The following is a 14,064-nucleotide window of genomic DNA, read 5'->3' as shown; positions in this document are numbered from 1 at the left end:
CAGATTGTTATTGTTTGAAGTGTTCGCCTCTCCCTCTGGTATATCTGGTTCTCATCGACTCCAGCGATGTTAACTCTCTGAGAACACATTTCGATCTTTCTGTCTTCTTAGAAATAAGAGCGTGGAAAAAGATGTGTGATGTGAATCAGTTGCATTCAGTTTTGTTCTGTGACTCCATAACACTGATAACGGCCTTTTACATTTTGGAATTGTGGTCAATCGTGATTCACATGTACCACCACACAGTTTTACAACCTGAGTGAACTTTTTTGAAATGTGGTTAAATCCCCTCGTTCAGACACCACCTTCTGTTTCAACCACAAAGAGGGGTTTCCAGCTACAGATCTGTGTGTGTGTGTGTGTGTGTGTGTGTGACAAATAGGGAAGTGAAACAGAAAGTGGGTACCCTTTTTTATTTTTTTTATTGTATGAAACAGCCACAACTGTAAAAGGAACAGCTACTTTCTCTGTGTAGAAAAAAACCAACCAGTACTGACAACACAATGGACTAAACGAAACCCCTCACTCACTCTGCACAGGGCAAGCTACTACAATGACGCCCTCGTGTTAATGGTAAAACTAACAGGGATAGCTGTGCAACCAGTGAGACGATGCACGGGTGATCAGAAGTATCGTGGTATAGGATTTTGAAACCCTCTTTTCTTGCGGTTCCTTGTTGCTTTGGGTTTGGTGTTCATGTAGTCACTCTGGGAATCCGACCCCCTCCACTTGACCTGTAAGACAGTTGAACAACAGCATGTCTGTGAAGATTCATAATACATCACGTACAGTAGGATGATGTAGCTATCATTAAGGACAACAAGATTGTGTCCTCTGGATTTGGGGGGGGGGGGGTTGGGAATTTGGGGAGCTGATGTGTAGCTTTCATGTCATAATTTAAAGGTTACACGGTGAGATTTTCAAAGGCGGATGCCAACAATTTTTTTAGATTTTGATTATTTTCTGGCCAAGAAAATTAAAATGTAGAATTTTCCCAAACTGGATTTAATTGCGAAGGGGAGGAAGCTATTAGAGAACAGTTTTGAAAACATATTGGTGGAATACTGGGAGATACGATGTTTTTTGAATGAAGAAAAAAAACACAAATGAAGAAAAAAAGTGAACTGTGGGCAAGGCTTGTGCACATTGTGTCAAGATAGATAAGGACACAAAGCGCTCTCCAATTATATGAGTAAGAAGTGAGATGAGATGTGAAAGAGATTCCATTTTTTAAAAGTCACATCTATGTTTTGACTTTGTATGTCTTGCAAAATAGATGATTTTGATTTCGTTTTAGGCAATCTGAAATATGAATTACTGAGGGGTGGTATTGTTGCAGAGAACTTTGTAACTCCCAACAAACTTTCATGCTTTTAAATTTCACTTCTTTTAATTAAATGATAATGTTTCCTAACAGTCAAAGAATGACACAAAATGGCTGTTACTGTCATTTAAATATCATACGTGCTTCTATATACAATTTCCAAACTTTAATTTTTTTCATCTGCTGTTAGTTTGCATGTCCTTGAGGAATATCTTACCCAGATGATGCTGGCAATAATGGTGACAATTAGGCTGTAGATGCCAAAAAGGACGAGCGCCAGGATCCAAACCCAAAGAAATCCATTCTTCTGATCTTCTCCTGTTGTAGGCTTACTGTAAGTTTTATTGAACTTGCAGTGGTCTCCTGGAAGACACATATTTAAGTAAGTAAGTAGTGAAGTATTCAGTGTACTTGACTATATGCACACAATTATTGATAGGCTCCTGTTGGTTTAAAACGTATGTAAATTTACCTTCAACAAGTAACAGGATCCGTAGAGTACTTGGCACTGTTTTGAGGGGGGGCGGGTACGTGACGACGTACTCACATCTGTAGATACCATAGCTACTGGCATTCACTCCAGTGAGCATGAAGCTGTCTGGTTTGTTTTCTTTGTTTTGATGCAGTTCTACGCCAACCCTGGTGTATGGTGGTTTACCGTGAGATGCATTGTTTTTCTCTGCGTTGTATGTATGGTTGTAAATCATTTTGTCTTCTTTAAAAAGTTTAAAAGTCACATCCTCGCCTTCCAGCTCTGGGCAAGGCACGGACACGTTGTCATTGGCAGGTACACAGACGATTTCCAGCCGGTCTGGAGAGAAAAATGTGAAAATGATTCGGGGTGCAACTGTATTCAGATGTGTAACTATAGATGTCTCTTACATACACAGTATAACATCATATCTCTGATTAGGTCTCATGAACTAAGGAAAGTGTGCTAAGCAGAGAGCTACAGTGGGTTTTTTTGCAGTAAACCGAGTCAGAAGGCCTGTGTCTGTAACCATCACCAAACACCTTTGCAAAGGAAATTGCTTCTTACAGCTAAAACTCCTGCAAATATTGATTTATCTGCATTTAATTCCCCAAACTGAAATATTCAAGCCTTGGAACTCGTCATTTCACAGCAACTCCACCCCCACACGGAATTTGTTCAATAGCAGCACATCTTAGCACGTTTACCTCTTTTAACCTGCCTCACATTTCTCATGAAAAACCGATTTGCCGTGTGAGTGGCATACTTGAGTCAGCCACTGACTGACTTCAGTATGCCACTCACAAAGTGGTGGCTGTGGTTATTGTGATCTAGTGCTGTTTGCAGGGATTAGTGTTGAAATGAATGCGTAAACAGCAAATATCCCTAAGTTCCCTAAGTTGAGCCGACACTATTTGATATTCCTCTGTTGACTCGGTTCACAATAAAATGCCACAACACACAAATTCAACCAGCATAAGGAGACTGTTAGGTTCATCTTAGGTGCTAATCAACAGATAAATAGTCAATAAGTGAATATAGTATATTCTCTAGAAACTAAAGGGAACCTGTTTCTATACATTCCTATTTCTTCCAACTTGCTTTCCCGTATTTTATGGGCCTGAACTTAACCAAAGCCGTCAACTAGAAAGTAGTCACACAATACATACACAATACATATCCAATGCAAATGAAACCTCTAAATACATTGAAGCTTAAATTTTACTGCACAACTACTAAGGGTGTTAACCTCAGTGTTTACAGATGAAACCAAACAGTCCCACTGTAACCACATGTATGCACTGTAAAGTATTTTGCAATTACTTGTATTAGTTATTTCTTGCTAATTAATCTACCTGGATACTAATCTTAATGACTATATGAATTACCAAAAGCTATGTACGTGTTGCAATAAAGTCTACAACTCACCTTTGGGTATGCTCTGAGACTTAGTTGCACGAGATAAGCTGCAGCTCAGGAGGATCATGAACATCCAGCAAGCTCTCATCTTCTGCACCGAGAGTGTCAACTTGCCTCCAGCAGAATGATGCACTCGAGGCTTTCCCTCATCCCCTAAAAGTTTTAGCTCTTTCAGCAAACTACATTAACTGTATGCTGCGGAGAAATCTGATCCGGTACTTTGATATCATCAACCCTGGTTCCATGCATGCGTTCCTCTGACTGTAATGCATCATATTCTCATTGTGCCTCTGATTGAAACACTCCCACGGTGCTGCAGTGACTATACCTCACACATCCTCTCATGAGGGAAAACATCCTGTGGCAGAAAACGCCTCCTCCCCTGACGTTTCCGCTCTCTCCCAGAGTTTGTGACCTTTACTGACTTTAGTGTTTAATTCATTGGAGACTATGGTTATGTGTTCATTTAGAAGCAAAGGTCATTGCGAAACAGTTCTGTTCCCATCAAGTGAACTTATTTGTTATATTGCATTATTGTGTGGTGACAAAGATTAAAGGTCCCCTGACATGGTGTTCTATGGATACTTTTACATTGGCCTTAGGGGTCCCCTAATACCATATCTGAAGTCTCTTTCCCAAAATTCAGCATTGGTGCAGAATTCCAGCCACTAGAGCCAGTCCCACAATGGAATTTCTTTAGTTAGTGCCACTTCTGAGTCTGCAGTTTCTGAGGAAGAGGGGGGGGGGGGGGGGGGGGGGGTGTGGCCTTGACCAACTGGCACTTTGCTCATTTGAAAGTCATGATGTTTCTCTCTCATGGGTGGGCCAAATTCTCTGGGCGGTCAAAGCAGAGAAAGAGGAAGTAACCATGCCCATTACGACCTCATAAGGGGCAAGGCACATGAACCATAGGCAGGCTGGGGGAACTCATGATGATGTTAAAAAAACCTCATAAAGTGAAATTGTCAATCCATTGAACCTTTAAGAGAATGAGGAATACTTACATGGAATGCAAATGGTCACTCGAAAACATGTTATGGGAAAAGACTCTTGAAATGTGTGTATTTTCTGCTGTGTAGCTGTTTGTTGCAGCCACAGTTGGAGGTGGAGTGAAGGACCAAAAGTGCAGTGACCCAGCGTTCCATGTGTGAAGGTCTGCTGAACACAATGAGAAGCACAAAAAACGATATTAAGCAGGTTTAAACTGACAGCTGACATTTGTGTGATTGTCAAAGTGTCGTTGCCTTGCTAAAAGGCAGAGAGGTAGCCCAAAGGATAAGTGGCAGAGAAAATATTTCTGGGAGAAGCGAACAAGAAACTGCCTCCATACTGTATGAGTCATGGATTAAGACACATGTACAGACGTGGGCACAGTAAGCATGTGATTAAGAAAAAAAGAATACAATATTAGAGAGGTTTATTATCTTTCATGGTGTAGTCCCGAGAGAGGTTTGATTCTTTGATTTAAAAACCCATGGCTGAATCAACAACATATTTAATTAATGGTAATTTGAAAAGTGCAACAGCTTTATTTGTCCACTAGATGGTAACAAAGCATTTTAGTTTTAGATATCTACCGCTACAAGTCAGGGAAATAGCTATTCAGCTCCAATCTTCTAATAACTGCAACTTTATATCACTTTGCTTCAATGCCTTTCCCTGTTCTATAAATACAGGTCAAACTGCCCAGAGCAGGGATTAGAGACCATAGAGGGGTAGAAAATACTTTGTGTGGCAACACATGGTGACAGATTCATGGGATTGTGAAGTGGGGATTATAGCATTTCTAAAATGTTGTTTGTAATTCTGATTCAGAAAATGGATGATGGGGATTGACGGGTTATTAATGCCATGTGTCCATATGGATAACACGCAATAATCTCCTAATCTGGAACAAGGCCCTATTGTCTGGTGGTGGTGGTGGCTTTAGGAGAGCATCAGCAAGAACCCCCGCAGAGCTCCAGTTTGGTTAAATGTGGCTGCTCACATCTAGGCTGCTATATTTTAACTATTTTACTTTGAATGTATTCTCTATCTTTTTAGCTTGTGTAAATAAGTATATTTGAAAGTAGCAATATACAATTTATTATTATTATTATTATTTTATTATTATTATTATTATTATTATTATTATTATTATTATTATTATTATTATTATCAAGGAATAGCTACTGGAGACTGATGCTGCCTTCACTGTTCCTCCAAGACTGCTACTTTCGTGTACATGTTTTCGTTAACCAAATAATCATCAGATAACTGGGCTAAAAAATGCGTCAACTAGTCAAATCGTATATCACCGCAATTTTATCTCTTTTCCCGTATTCCGTGTTCGTATCTGTCATTTGGCTAGATCATTCCTCTTCTCTGCGTTCCACTCTAATATAATATATTTCCGACAGGCCCTGAATGCAGCGTTGGGTTCTGGGCTGGACAGGAAACGACGGAGACGCGCAGCGTGTCTCCTCGGCAGCTCCGGGAAAGAAGAGTGGGAAAGGGGAATGGGATTGGGATTGTATGAAGCCTAGACGAGGCGACGTGTGGAAACATGAGGATAACGGGCGGGTTTTCACTAGATTAATCTTTTAAACAGATCATTACACATCTATCAGGAGTTTTTCACCTTTTCTCCCCTAGGGCAGGGATATTTGCTCTCCCCTTGGAGAACCCAGGAGAGGCGAGGACCCTCTTTGTGAATCCCATTTCACTGTAAGTGATTTTTCATTACTATTCCGGAATGTTTTACTTCTTTAACACCTTTTTTTTCTCTCCTTTTGATAAGCATGTCAAGAGATTAAAATGTCAGTTATAAACAAATGACAATGTATCAAGCCTGCCCATCCATCCTGGGATGTGTTCTCGGGAAAGGAGAAGGGAGGGGTAGCCTAGCTATACTGAATGTTGACCATACTTCTTAAAGACAAGCACCAGTAGGTTAGGAAACAATGTAAATGTGTTGTTGACTGTTAGAACATGTGTGTGTTTGAATGGGGGGGGGGTTTGTGCCCCCTATGCGACCATTGAACGGTCCCTTTCTTGGGGAGAAAGGGCGTGCAGCGTTTGGGCCGACTGGGAAAAGAGCCGCAGCTTTCATGGGAGAGGCAAATGAACGTGAGCCTATTGTTATGTTGTATGCTAGTTGTTAATTATGTTGCCAAAGCCGAGCCTGTGCACTCTGTCGTTGCCGACAAGGTATTTTCAACCTAATTGTCCTCCTCTGCATCTTACTGAGCAGGAGGAATATGTACAGTCTCCACCCTGTTCCACGGGAGGGGGCTAGCACCAGCTCCTGGTAATGGCCGATGGTTTTGTCGCGCTAATGTTTGTATCATACGGGTGCGTTATTTTTTTGGAAGCACCATATTTTATGTCTTTAAAACCTTTTAAGATAAGTGGTAGTTTACGTCAGTGTGGCTGGGTTGAGCTCATTATCAGTTACCCTCTTCACTGCAGCTCGTGAACACTGTTTTAATTCCCTTTGTTGGATGACGCCGCCGGAGATTGGGTAACATGTAGCCAGTTCGACCGTTGGCCATCATCAATTTAATGCTAGCATCCCCTTTAGCCACGAGAATTATCTTTTTGAAAACTACACTGCTTTTATTTGTTTAGAAAACGTCTTAGGGAAGCCTGGTGGAAAAGTTCAAGCTCAAACATATTGGGTTTAAACTTTGCTGCTGCTTTAGTGGTTAAAAATAATGCCTAGCTTTGTTTCCATCTCAAGTCTACTTCAAACATTTAACACTAGAAAGATAATGAGCCTTCATTGACTGTGGGGTTCAAAGGTCATTTGTAGAGGAGCTGCCTTCACACCTTGCCACTGGCTGGCTGGCTACCACATGGGCCCAGGTTATCACCCAGTAAACATTCCCTGTGGGTTAGTTACTCTACTAAGTTTTTTTTAAACTGTTCAGCTTCTGTTCAGGGGTGAATACACAAAAAAAAGCCACTGAGATACCACTTGGTCTAGCCTTTATTCCCCACAGTGGCATTATAATAGGCCGTCTGTGTCCTTAAGGCACGCTTAATTTGCATCCACAAAGCACTAGACTCAAAGCACATTATTCTGGGCATGGAGACGGTGCAGCAACAATACAGCCCATTCGCTTACAGTGCAGTTAATGGGATGAAAATAACTGCTGGCCTTCTGGTCGCTTCCCCTCAGGCGGTATGTCATGTTTTTTGCAAGAGGAAAATAACAAGAATCATATGCTCCTTATTACTGTATAAATACAGAAAATGAACCATGTTGTTTTTGTTCCTTTGGGTATTGTTATTGTGTCTTTGTGTCCTATGCTCTGTCCCATAATGAGTTGAAGAACTTTTATTATCAACTGGTTATGTAAAGTCAAAACCAATGGTTTGTAAATATTTACTCTGTTTTTAATATTAGAGGCAACTTTTGTGCTTATCTTAGGCCTGTGGCTGAATTACAACATGTTTATTGTCATCGCAGTTGTAACAAGATCATATAATTTAAAAGATAACAAGTGCCTGTTTGATTCAGTGTCATCATTTGCATATGCCATGGACAGATTTGTGTTGTGATGGCATTGGTGCACACAAATAAACAACTTAAAAAGTAACAGTGGACATGCACCTCATAATACAGCCCCTCATACAAGGCATTCACTCAGTAGACTTAATAGTCCTGAAGTCATTGCATTGAGGTAGTATGGTATACAGCTTAGTCATAAAAAGCTCATGCATGGATTGAGTTTCCAGCCACAGAGGTAAAACACATGTTAGAAGAGAGCGTGTCATTTCACTGCTTCTGTTTAGAAGCACATGTAAGGAATTTTTTACTGTTCACTTTCTCTCTCAAGGCTATTGAAAAAAGAACCTAGGGAGCTAGAGTATATATTTTGGAAGAGCTCAAAATACATAACCAGAGACATGGTATTCTCATTCTATCCACTGTCTTGTTTCGCCAAGTGGAAGGGAAGAAGAAAAAAAGCCCTTCTGCTTTCCTCCCTCCATCCCTCTGTTGCCTTTCATCCTTTTTTTGTGTACGCTTGATTTCCTTGGGATGTAGTTGATTAGATAAGAAAAACAGTTGTCAAATAATATTTTGGGCTTGAGGAATGATGCCATGAGATTGTGTGTGCGTTGAGAGAAGACAGATTTGAAAGCTATTCCTGGTTTGTGTGTTAGCAGCTCTGCGTGCTGGTCTGTCAGCACTTTACTGGCTCTATCGTGCGAGTTGCAAGGGCCATGTCTGACGACCTCCCATCCATCCACCCATGTCCCATGGGCATAAGTCTGATCTGCACAAAAGCTCCAGAGACGAGGTTGGGGGTGGCGATGGTGCTAGGTGTAAGTTTACCCAGGTTGTGTTACAGCCGGGGGGTGTAGGTGGGTAATTGTGGGCAGGGGGAGGATGGCACTTCAAACGCAGGCTTCAACATACCCTGATGAAGACCCTGAGGGGAGAGTGTAACCTGATAATTCTACTGATAGGAGGTACCTTGGCTTGGGGTCGGGGAGTTATGAGTAAATTGCAAAAGGCCACCAGCTGCTTCAGCACTCCTTGGTGCCAAACAAGATGCAACATTCTGGGTGCATAGCATGAAAGAGAAAGCGTCTGTGTCATTCCACCTAGGTGTCCCCCCCCCCCCCCCCCCCCCTCTTGTCACAGGCACGCAATCCCATCCTCTGTAGGGCTTTGTTTTGTAACATTTTGCTGACCTTTGGTGACTGCTGCCCCTGTCATTTGGAAACAAAGAGAAATGGCTGACCAGCCTGCCTGTAGCCTGCACCACTACTGTTTCAGATAGAGTTGCTCTTCCTGTTGGCCTTTTCATACAAACCTATAGACGTATAGCGGTGCCCTCTATGACAGGAAATCAATTGTTTGAGATCCATGCAGCCTTTTCTTTTGTGATCATTGATTTCTGTTCTTTCGACAAGGTGAATGGTAAGGATAAGGCGGTGGAGCCTGAGAAAATGGTGTAGATGGTGTAGGGATCAAGGTGTGTCATATTTTCCGCCTGTGCTAAAGCAATGTATTGCCAATACAGCCTCTATTCTCCGACTACACCGCTGATTGGAGTAGGCAGAACCAGGGCACCCTCCTCTATTTTCAGGGCAATACATGATCTGGGTCCTTGTTCAGCAGATGCACTCAAGCGCATGCACACCGGTATATAAAGACAACTAGAGATATAAATGGCGAAGAACTACAATTGGATGTCTTTGCCATGTTCGTTTTCATATCTGTGCCATTAGGTGAACACTTTTTCCTGAGAGCGCTTTCACGGGTGTATACATTTTTAGTTTGGGTCAGTCCTGGTGGGATTTACACTCTTAAAGGAAAAGTCCACTTTTCAGTACAGTACATAGGTAGATAATATTCAATTTGCTGTTTCCACTGTGTTACAGGGGTTATTTCATTAACATTATCGGAAAAAGGGCCAGCAGTTGTTGCATCTAGCTGTGAGGTAAAAAGTATAGATGAAGAGAGCTGGTGCAAATTCTGAAGTGGACAAAAAGTGGTAGTTGCACCCCTTACTCACTTCACTGTCCACTGAGGCTACATTAACTGGAGAAAGTGATACCTGTGCTTCTGTTAAGATGGACTCTTCTTGTATATTGTTAAGCATCTGTAGAAAATTGTGGGTCTGGAAATAAGCCCTTACGTTTATGATACAAGAGTTGATGCCCCTATTAAACTACATAACTTAGTGTACATACCTCAGTCTTTCAGTCTTTATCTCCACACCCATTCTTCCTTGACCTATTTTCCTATATTTAATCTGATCTGCTACAATATGTAATTGTTAAGTTATTAATTGTCCCTTTTGTGTGCTACCTCTTTTCCTCTCCAATGTATTTAAGCAGCTTAGGCAGCTATTAATCGGTGTGACATTGACAATGGCAGGTGGCTGATTCTCACTGCTGGGCTGCTGGTGGGACTCCCTCCTCCTCTACTGTATTACAGATGGTGTGTTCCATTCACTGGTGTAGGGGGTTAGTCTTTGTTAACTAAAAAGATTGATTGATTGTTACTTTTTTATCACATGCAGTCTGCATGATCAACACCTGTGACTACCCTATAGTCTTTAGGCCCATCTGCTGTGTTTTTTCTTCACCTACCTTTAAGTAAAGTTTCATACAGTTGGGTAATGACCCTGAACTTGATTTAGCATGCTTAGGTGGAAAAGGGAATCTCATTCTCAGCTAGAATTCCAGCAGCCGCATCAGGTATCGGTTAGCTGAACGCACAGGGAGCCGTAGAGGCGGTGAGTTATGGTATCATGTTTCTTTGTCTTCCTCACCTGCCTACCTAATCCACCACAAAGTCCAGTCAAAGCTCCACTGTAACAGTCACGGGATGGGTTGATGGATGGGGCGGTCTGTCTGTGTGGACTGAGTCGAGCCATGGATAATGGGTCTTTGACATGGAGAAGGCAAGCAAGAGTGCTTCAAAGAGTATTAAAATACACACAAAGTGCTGACTCAGGGGAAATCTGCATGTGCTGACTAGCTGCTCTATAGAAAATAAACATTATTGGCAGTATGATGTATGATCTGTCTAGTGTAAGATGTAGATTTGAAAGAAGAAAGTAGATTTATTTCCTACTTTGTGTATTGCTTGTTGCGCAATTTTGCAACCCTGGTTGAATTAAATGGCCAGTTCTTTACAGCAGATCACGCGACGTGTTATAGCCTGGGATAAACATCAGCACTGCCAGTTCCTGTGTTGTCTATTTTACCCGTCTGATCAGAGTTCAGCTAGTTCTCATGAAACCATAACAGCGGTTTGCGTGTCTGTGTGTTTATGGGGCTGGATTGATGGGGTTTGTTTGCCTTTTTGCAGTCTCTGGTAACACTTACAGCCCATCATACAAACACAGATGGAAGTAAAATGAACTGCTGTTTTCCCTCACCTCCCTGTGAAGTGCCTGCCGCTTGGCCCAATGCTTGTAAAGTTGCTTTCTGATCATTGACCTCCCGGTTACATTCCAGTCAAATCCACTGAGGATTCAGATTTATATACCACTTAGAATACACTAACAATCGTGGCATTATAAGACTATCAGAGAAAGTTAAAGATCTAGTTACAGTTATTATAATATAGACATTAAAATGTCCTTAGATCAGCGTTACATTGTGTTGGGGATGACAAGTTTGTGTGTGGTTACAAAAGCAACATTATGTGCCTCAATCATTTGGAACAAACAAATCTATTGTCACGCATAGAAAATAGATTTAAGACCTGCTGAGCATGCACTGTATTTAAGTTGTCATCCTTTTGAATTGTAGCAATTGCAAGGATTTTGTTAAACTACATAGTGTACACACATACATACACCAAAGCGAAAACTCGTACATTATTGAAATGTTCCAACCGTTTCAAGTGTTTCTGTGTTCAGTTCAAGACACAAACTAGCACTACACCCACAAACTGGGGCTGAAATGGCTTGTTTTGCTATTAAATATGCAATATAGCCTACTTTCCTCCCCTTCAGACTTTAACTACACTCTCACCCATAATCATGAAAGTTACCCCAGCTCATGTCTCTTAGAAGTAGCTACAGTATCCAGGCGGTACTTCAGAGTGCGGTTCCTCGAGGAAGGGAAAGGAGAGGGGGTTGGAAAGCAATCACAGCTCCCGTTCATAACATCCAAAGGCAAGAGCCGCAAGGGTCACCACACATCGCCATGTCACTAGTGACTCCACAACCGAGCTGGCTGCCGGAACAATTCGGGGAAGTGGCAGAACACCTGTGAGGGAAAAGGGTGAAAAATTAAATTTGGTGAGAAGTATCAGATGGAGGATGCGGAGATGTAGGGAGAGGACAGAAGAGCGAGTTTTATGAGAACCAAGAAAATGTTCTTCAGTGCAGCTGATGTCATGTGAAATACAACGGCTCGGAAACACTGAGGTCATTCTTCGTTTTCCTTGTGTCCGCTGCCAAATTCTGGAAGTCACACTTTTTTTCACAACACTTTGCTTCAGGCTAGTGCTCTGCATTTACTGTATAGCCTGATGTTGGCAGGCTGCTCCATTTTTCTTTTTTACACCAACATTAATGTGGGACACTGGAGGAATCTCGAGTTTCAGGCCTTGACCTACAACGCTTGAGAGAATCCAAGTAAAAACGGCTAAGCTTGCCGTGGTTGAAGCGGATTGACACATTTTTTGCTAGAGAATCCCTTGACAGTCATTCAAACCTGCAGGCTTAATCTCACAAAATAGCGCTGTGTGTGTGTGTGTGTGCTTGTGTGACTGCCTTTTGCCAAATCTCATTGACTAATACCCTGGCAGCTCTGCGAGTCAACCCAAGCCTCTATTGAATGAGTCTCTGGGTTGAGTTAGTGGCTGAATAGCTTGCTAATCTCTCTCTGCTCCGCTGATCTTCACTCTCTAGTGATTCCTGATTATTTTGCCCCGCGTGCCACACAGACAACTCTACTCAGTGACTGACTCAAGATCTGCCCCCAAATTCGGCACCATGCCCGGCTTTAAGGCTATATGGGGAGGGTCACTTGGCGTATTTGAGGTCAGTCAGATTGACCCCACGCTGCTGTTGAGAGATTATTGGAGGGAAACCGTGTAAATGAGAAGTGATTTTTCTGTTATTTAACCACAGCTGTAAGGAAGCTGTGCTAATGATGAGGTTTGAACTGATTTATTTAGCAGTTAAATGAAACCAGTGCACACAAAGGACTATTATGATCCAACACAAGAGGAACAGGTCCAAATGTAGACTAACACAAGAGGCATTTGATCATGTAACTCTGTATGTGTGTGTTACATTACCCATAAACCCCACTGGCAGCTAGCCAGCCAGTGGGACTTCCATCAGATCCCACTGGCCATCGTGGGAACATTCCTGACGCAGCAGTATTCCATAATTCCCACCATGTGTGGTTTTTCCAGAGCAGAGTGCTTGCCTGCTGTACGGACCGTGGAGAATCCCACCGAGGAGAAGAGATCAGCTCCTTGTAATCGCAACCAGACATCACGGTGTGAGAGTGGGAATAGCACAAGTAGTAGAAGGTCGGTTCAATAACCCCCATCACCATGAGGTAAAGCTGATAAAGAGGGCAGGTTGTTTGTTTAGCCTCGCTGGTAAGTCACTTAAACAGAAAAATCCAATATTCACCGGCTGGCAGTCATTTGAGGGACACAGCCCCCCCAATGCCGGTCATGTTGCTACCAGAACCAGAACCAGAATCGGAATCAGAAATACTTCATTGATCCCCGAAGGGAAATTCTGTGTTACAGTTGCACACATTGCACAAAGGGCAAAAGGAATATAAATAAAGATAGTGGTATATATAGAGTATATAAATATCAGCGTAAAAATAAAAGAAATATAAGGAGTGTAGATATGTACGATATTTACATTACGTTAAAGGAATTGTTATGATACAGTATTTACATAATTAAGGAATTGTTATGGTGAACAGTAATAATGAATAAATAGTAGCAATAAATAGTAGCAGCAGAGTATTGCACATTATAATTTAAGCAGATGATATGCAAATCCAAAATTGACATAGACAACTTTTTTTTTTTTTTTATACTACTGAAGAGGTCAGGCCATCCACTGAGCAATCATGGAATCTTTGAGTTGCACTTGCCATGGTATAAAAGCTCACTGATCAATACTAATGCACCTTCTCAGCAAAGATGGGCTTTGTAGCGAACCATCAATTATCTGACTGCTGCTTTACCTAAATGCCCTTACAAGAACGCTCAGGGTCACTGCTAAGGCCTTGTCTGGTTCTGAAAGCAGACTAAGATGCCGCTGGGCGTTTCCGATCAACAAATCTCCTTTGGTCCAGCCATTGTTGGACAGATTATTAGTGTAGACAGTGGTTCTCAATCTTTTTCGAGTTG

At 41.9% G+C, this 14,064-nt stretch overlaps 2 protein-coding genes across 2 annotated transcripts in view; one reads left to right on the top strand and one right to left on the bottom strand.

Moving 5' to 3' along the window:
- Positions 1-416: 416 nt before the first annotated feature.
- On the bottom strand, positions 417-3,700 carry si:dkey-1h24.6 (uncharacterized). Its single transcript, XM_032506759.1, has 4 exons — positions 3,225-3,700; positions 1,797-2,135; positions 1,542-1,687; positions 417-734 (listed from the first exon to the last, which is right to left on the bottom strand). Exons 1-4 carry the CDS (start codon positions 3,301-3,303, stop codon positions 624-626), a joined length of 675 nt encoding a protein of 224 aa, XP_032362650.1. The 5' UTR covers positions 3,304-3,700; the 3' UTR covers positions 417-623.
- Positions 3,701-5,622: 1,922 nt separating this feature from the next.
- Positions 5,623-14,064, top strand: part of raph1b (Ras association (RalGDS/AF-6) and pleckstrin homology domains 1b) — a 37,088-nt gene continuing 28,646 nt past the window's right edge. The window contains exon 1 of the mRNA XM_032506273.1: positions 5,623-5,921. The gene's annotated coding sequence lies outside the window, so the exon portion shown is untranslated. The remainder of the gene's footprint in view (positions 5,922-14,064) is intronic.

Source organism: Etheostoma spectabile, chromosome 24 (assembly GCF_008692095.1).
Source record: "Etheostoma spectabile isolate EspeVRDwgs_2016 chromosome 24, UIUC_Espe_1.0, whole genome shotgun sequence".
NCBI lineage: Eukaryota > Metazoa > Chordata > Actinopteri > Perciformes > Percidae > Etheostoma > Etheostoma spectabile.
Note: the sequence above shows the minus strand (reverse complement) of the source record. Positions and strands in the feature narration are given on the sequence as shown.

Coding starts and splice junctions, on each gene's coding strand:
- si:dkey-1h24.6 (XM_032506759.1), bottom strand. CDS start 3,303: ATGAGAGCTTGCTGGATGTTCATGATCCTCCTGAGCTGCAGCTTATCT. Junction 2,136..3,224: donor GTCTCAGAGCATACCCAAAG/GTGAGTTGTAGA, acceptor TTTTCTCTCCAG/ACCGGCTGGAAATCGTCTGT. Junction 735..1,541: donor TTATTGCCAGCATCATCTGG/GTAAGATATTCC, acceptor ACTGTCTTACAG/GTCAAGTGGAGGGGGTCGGA.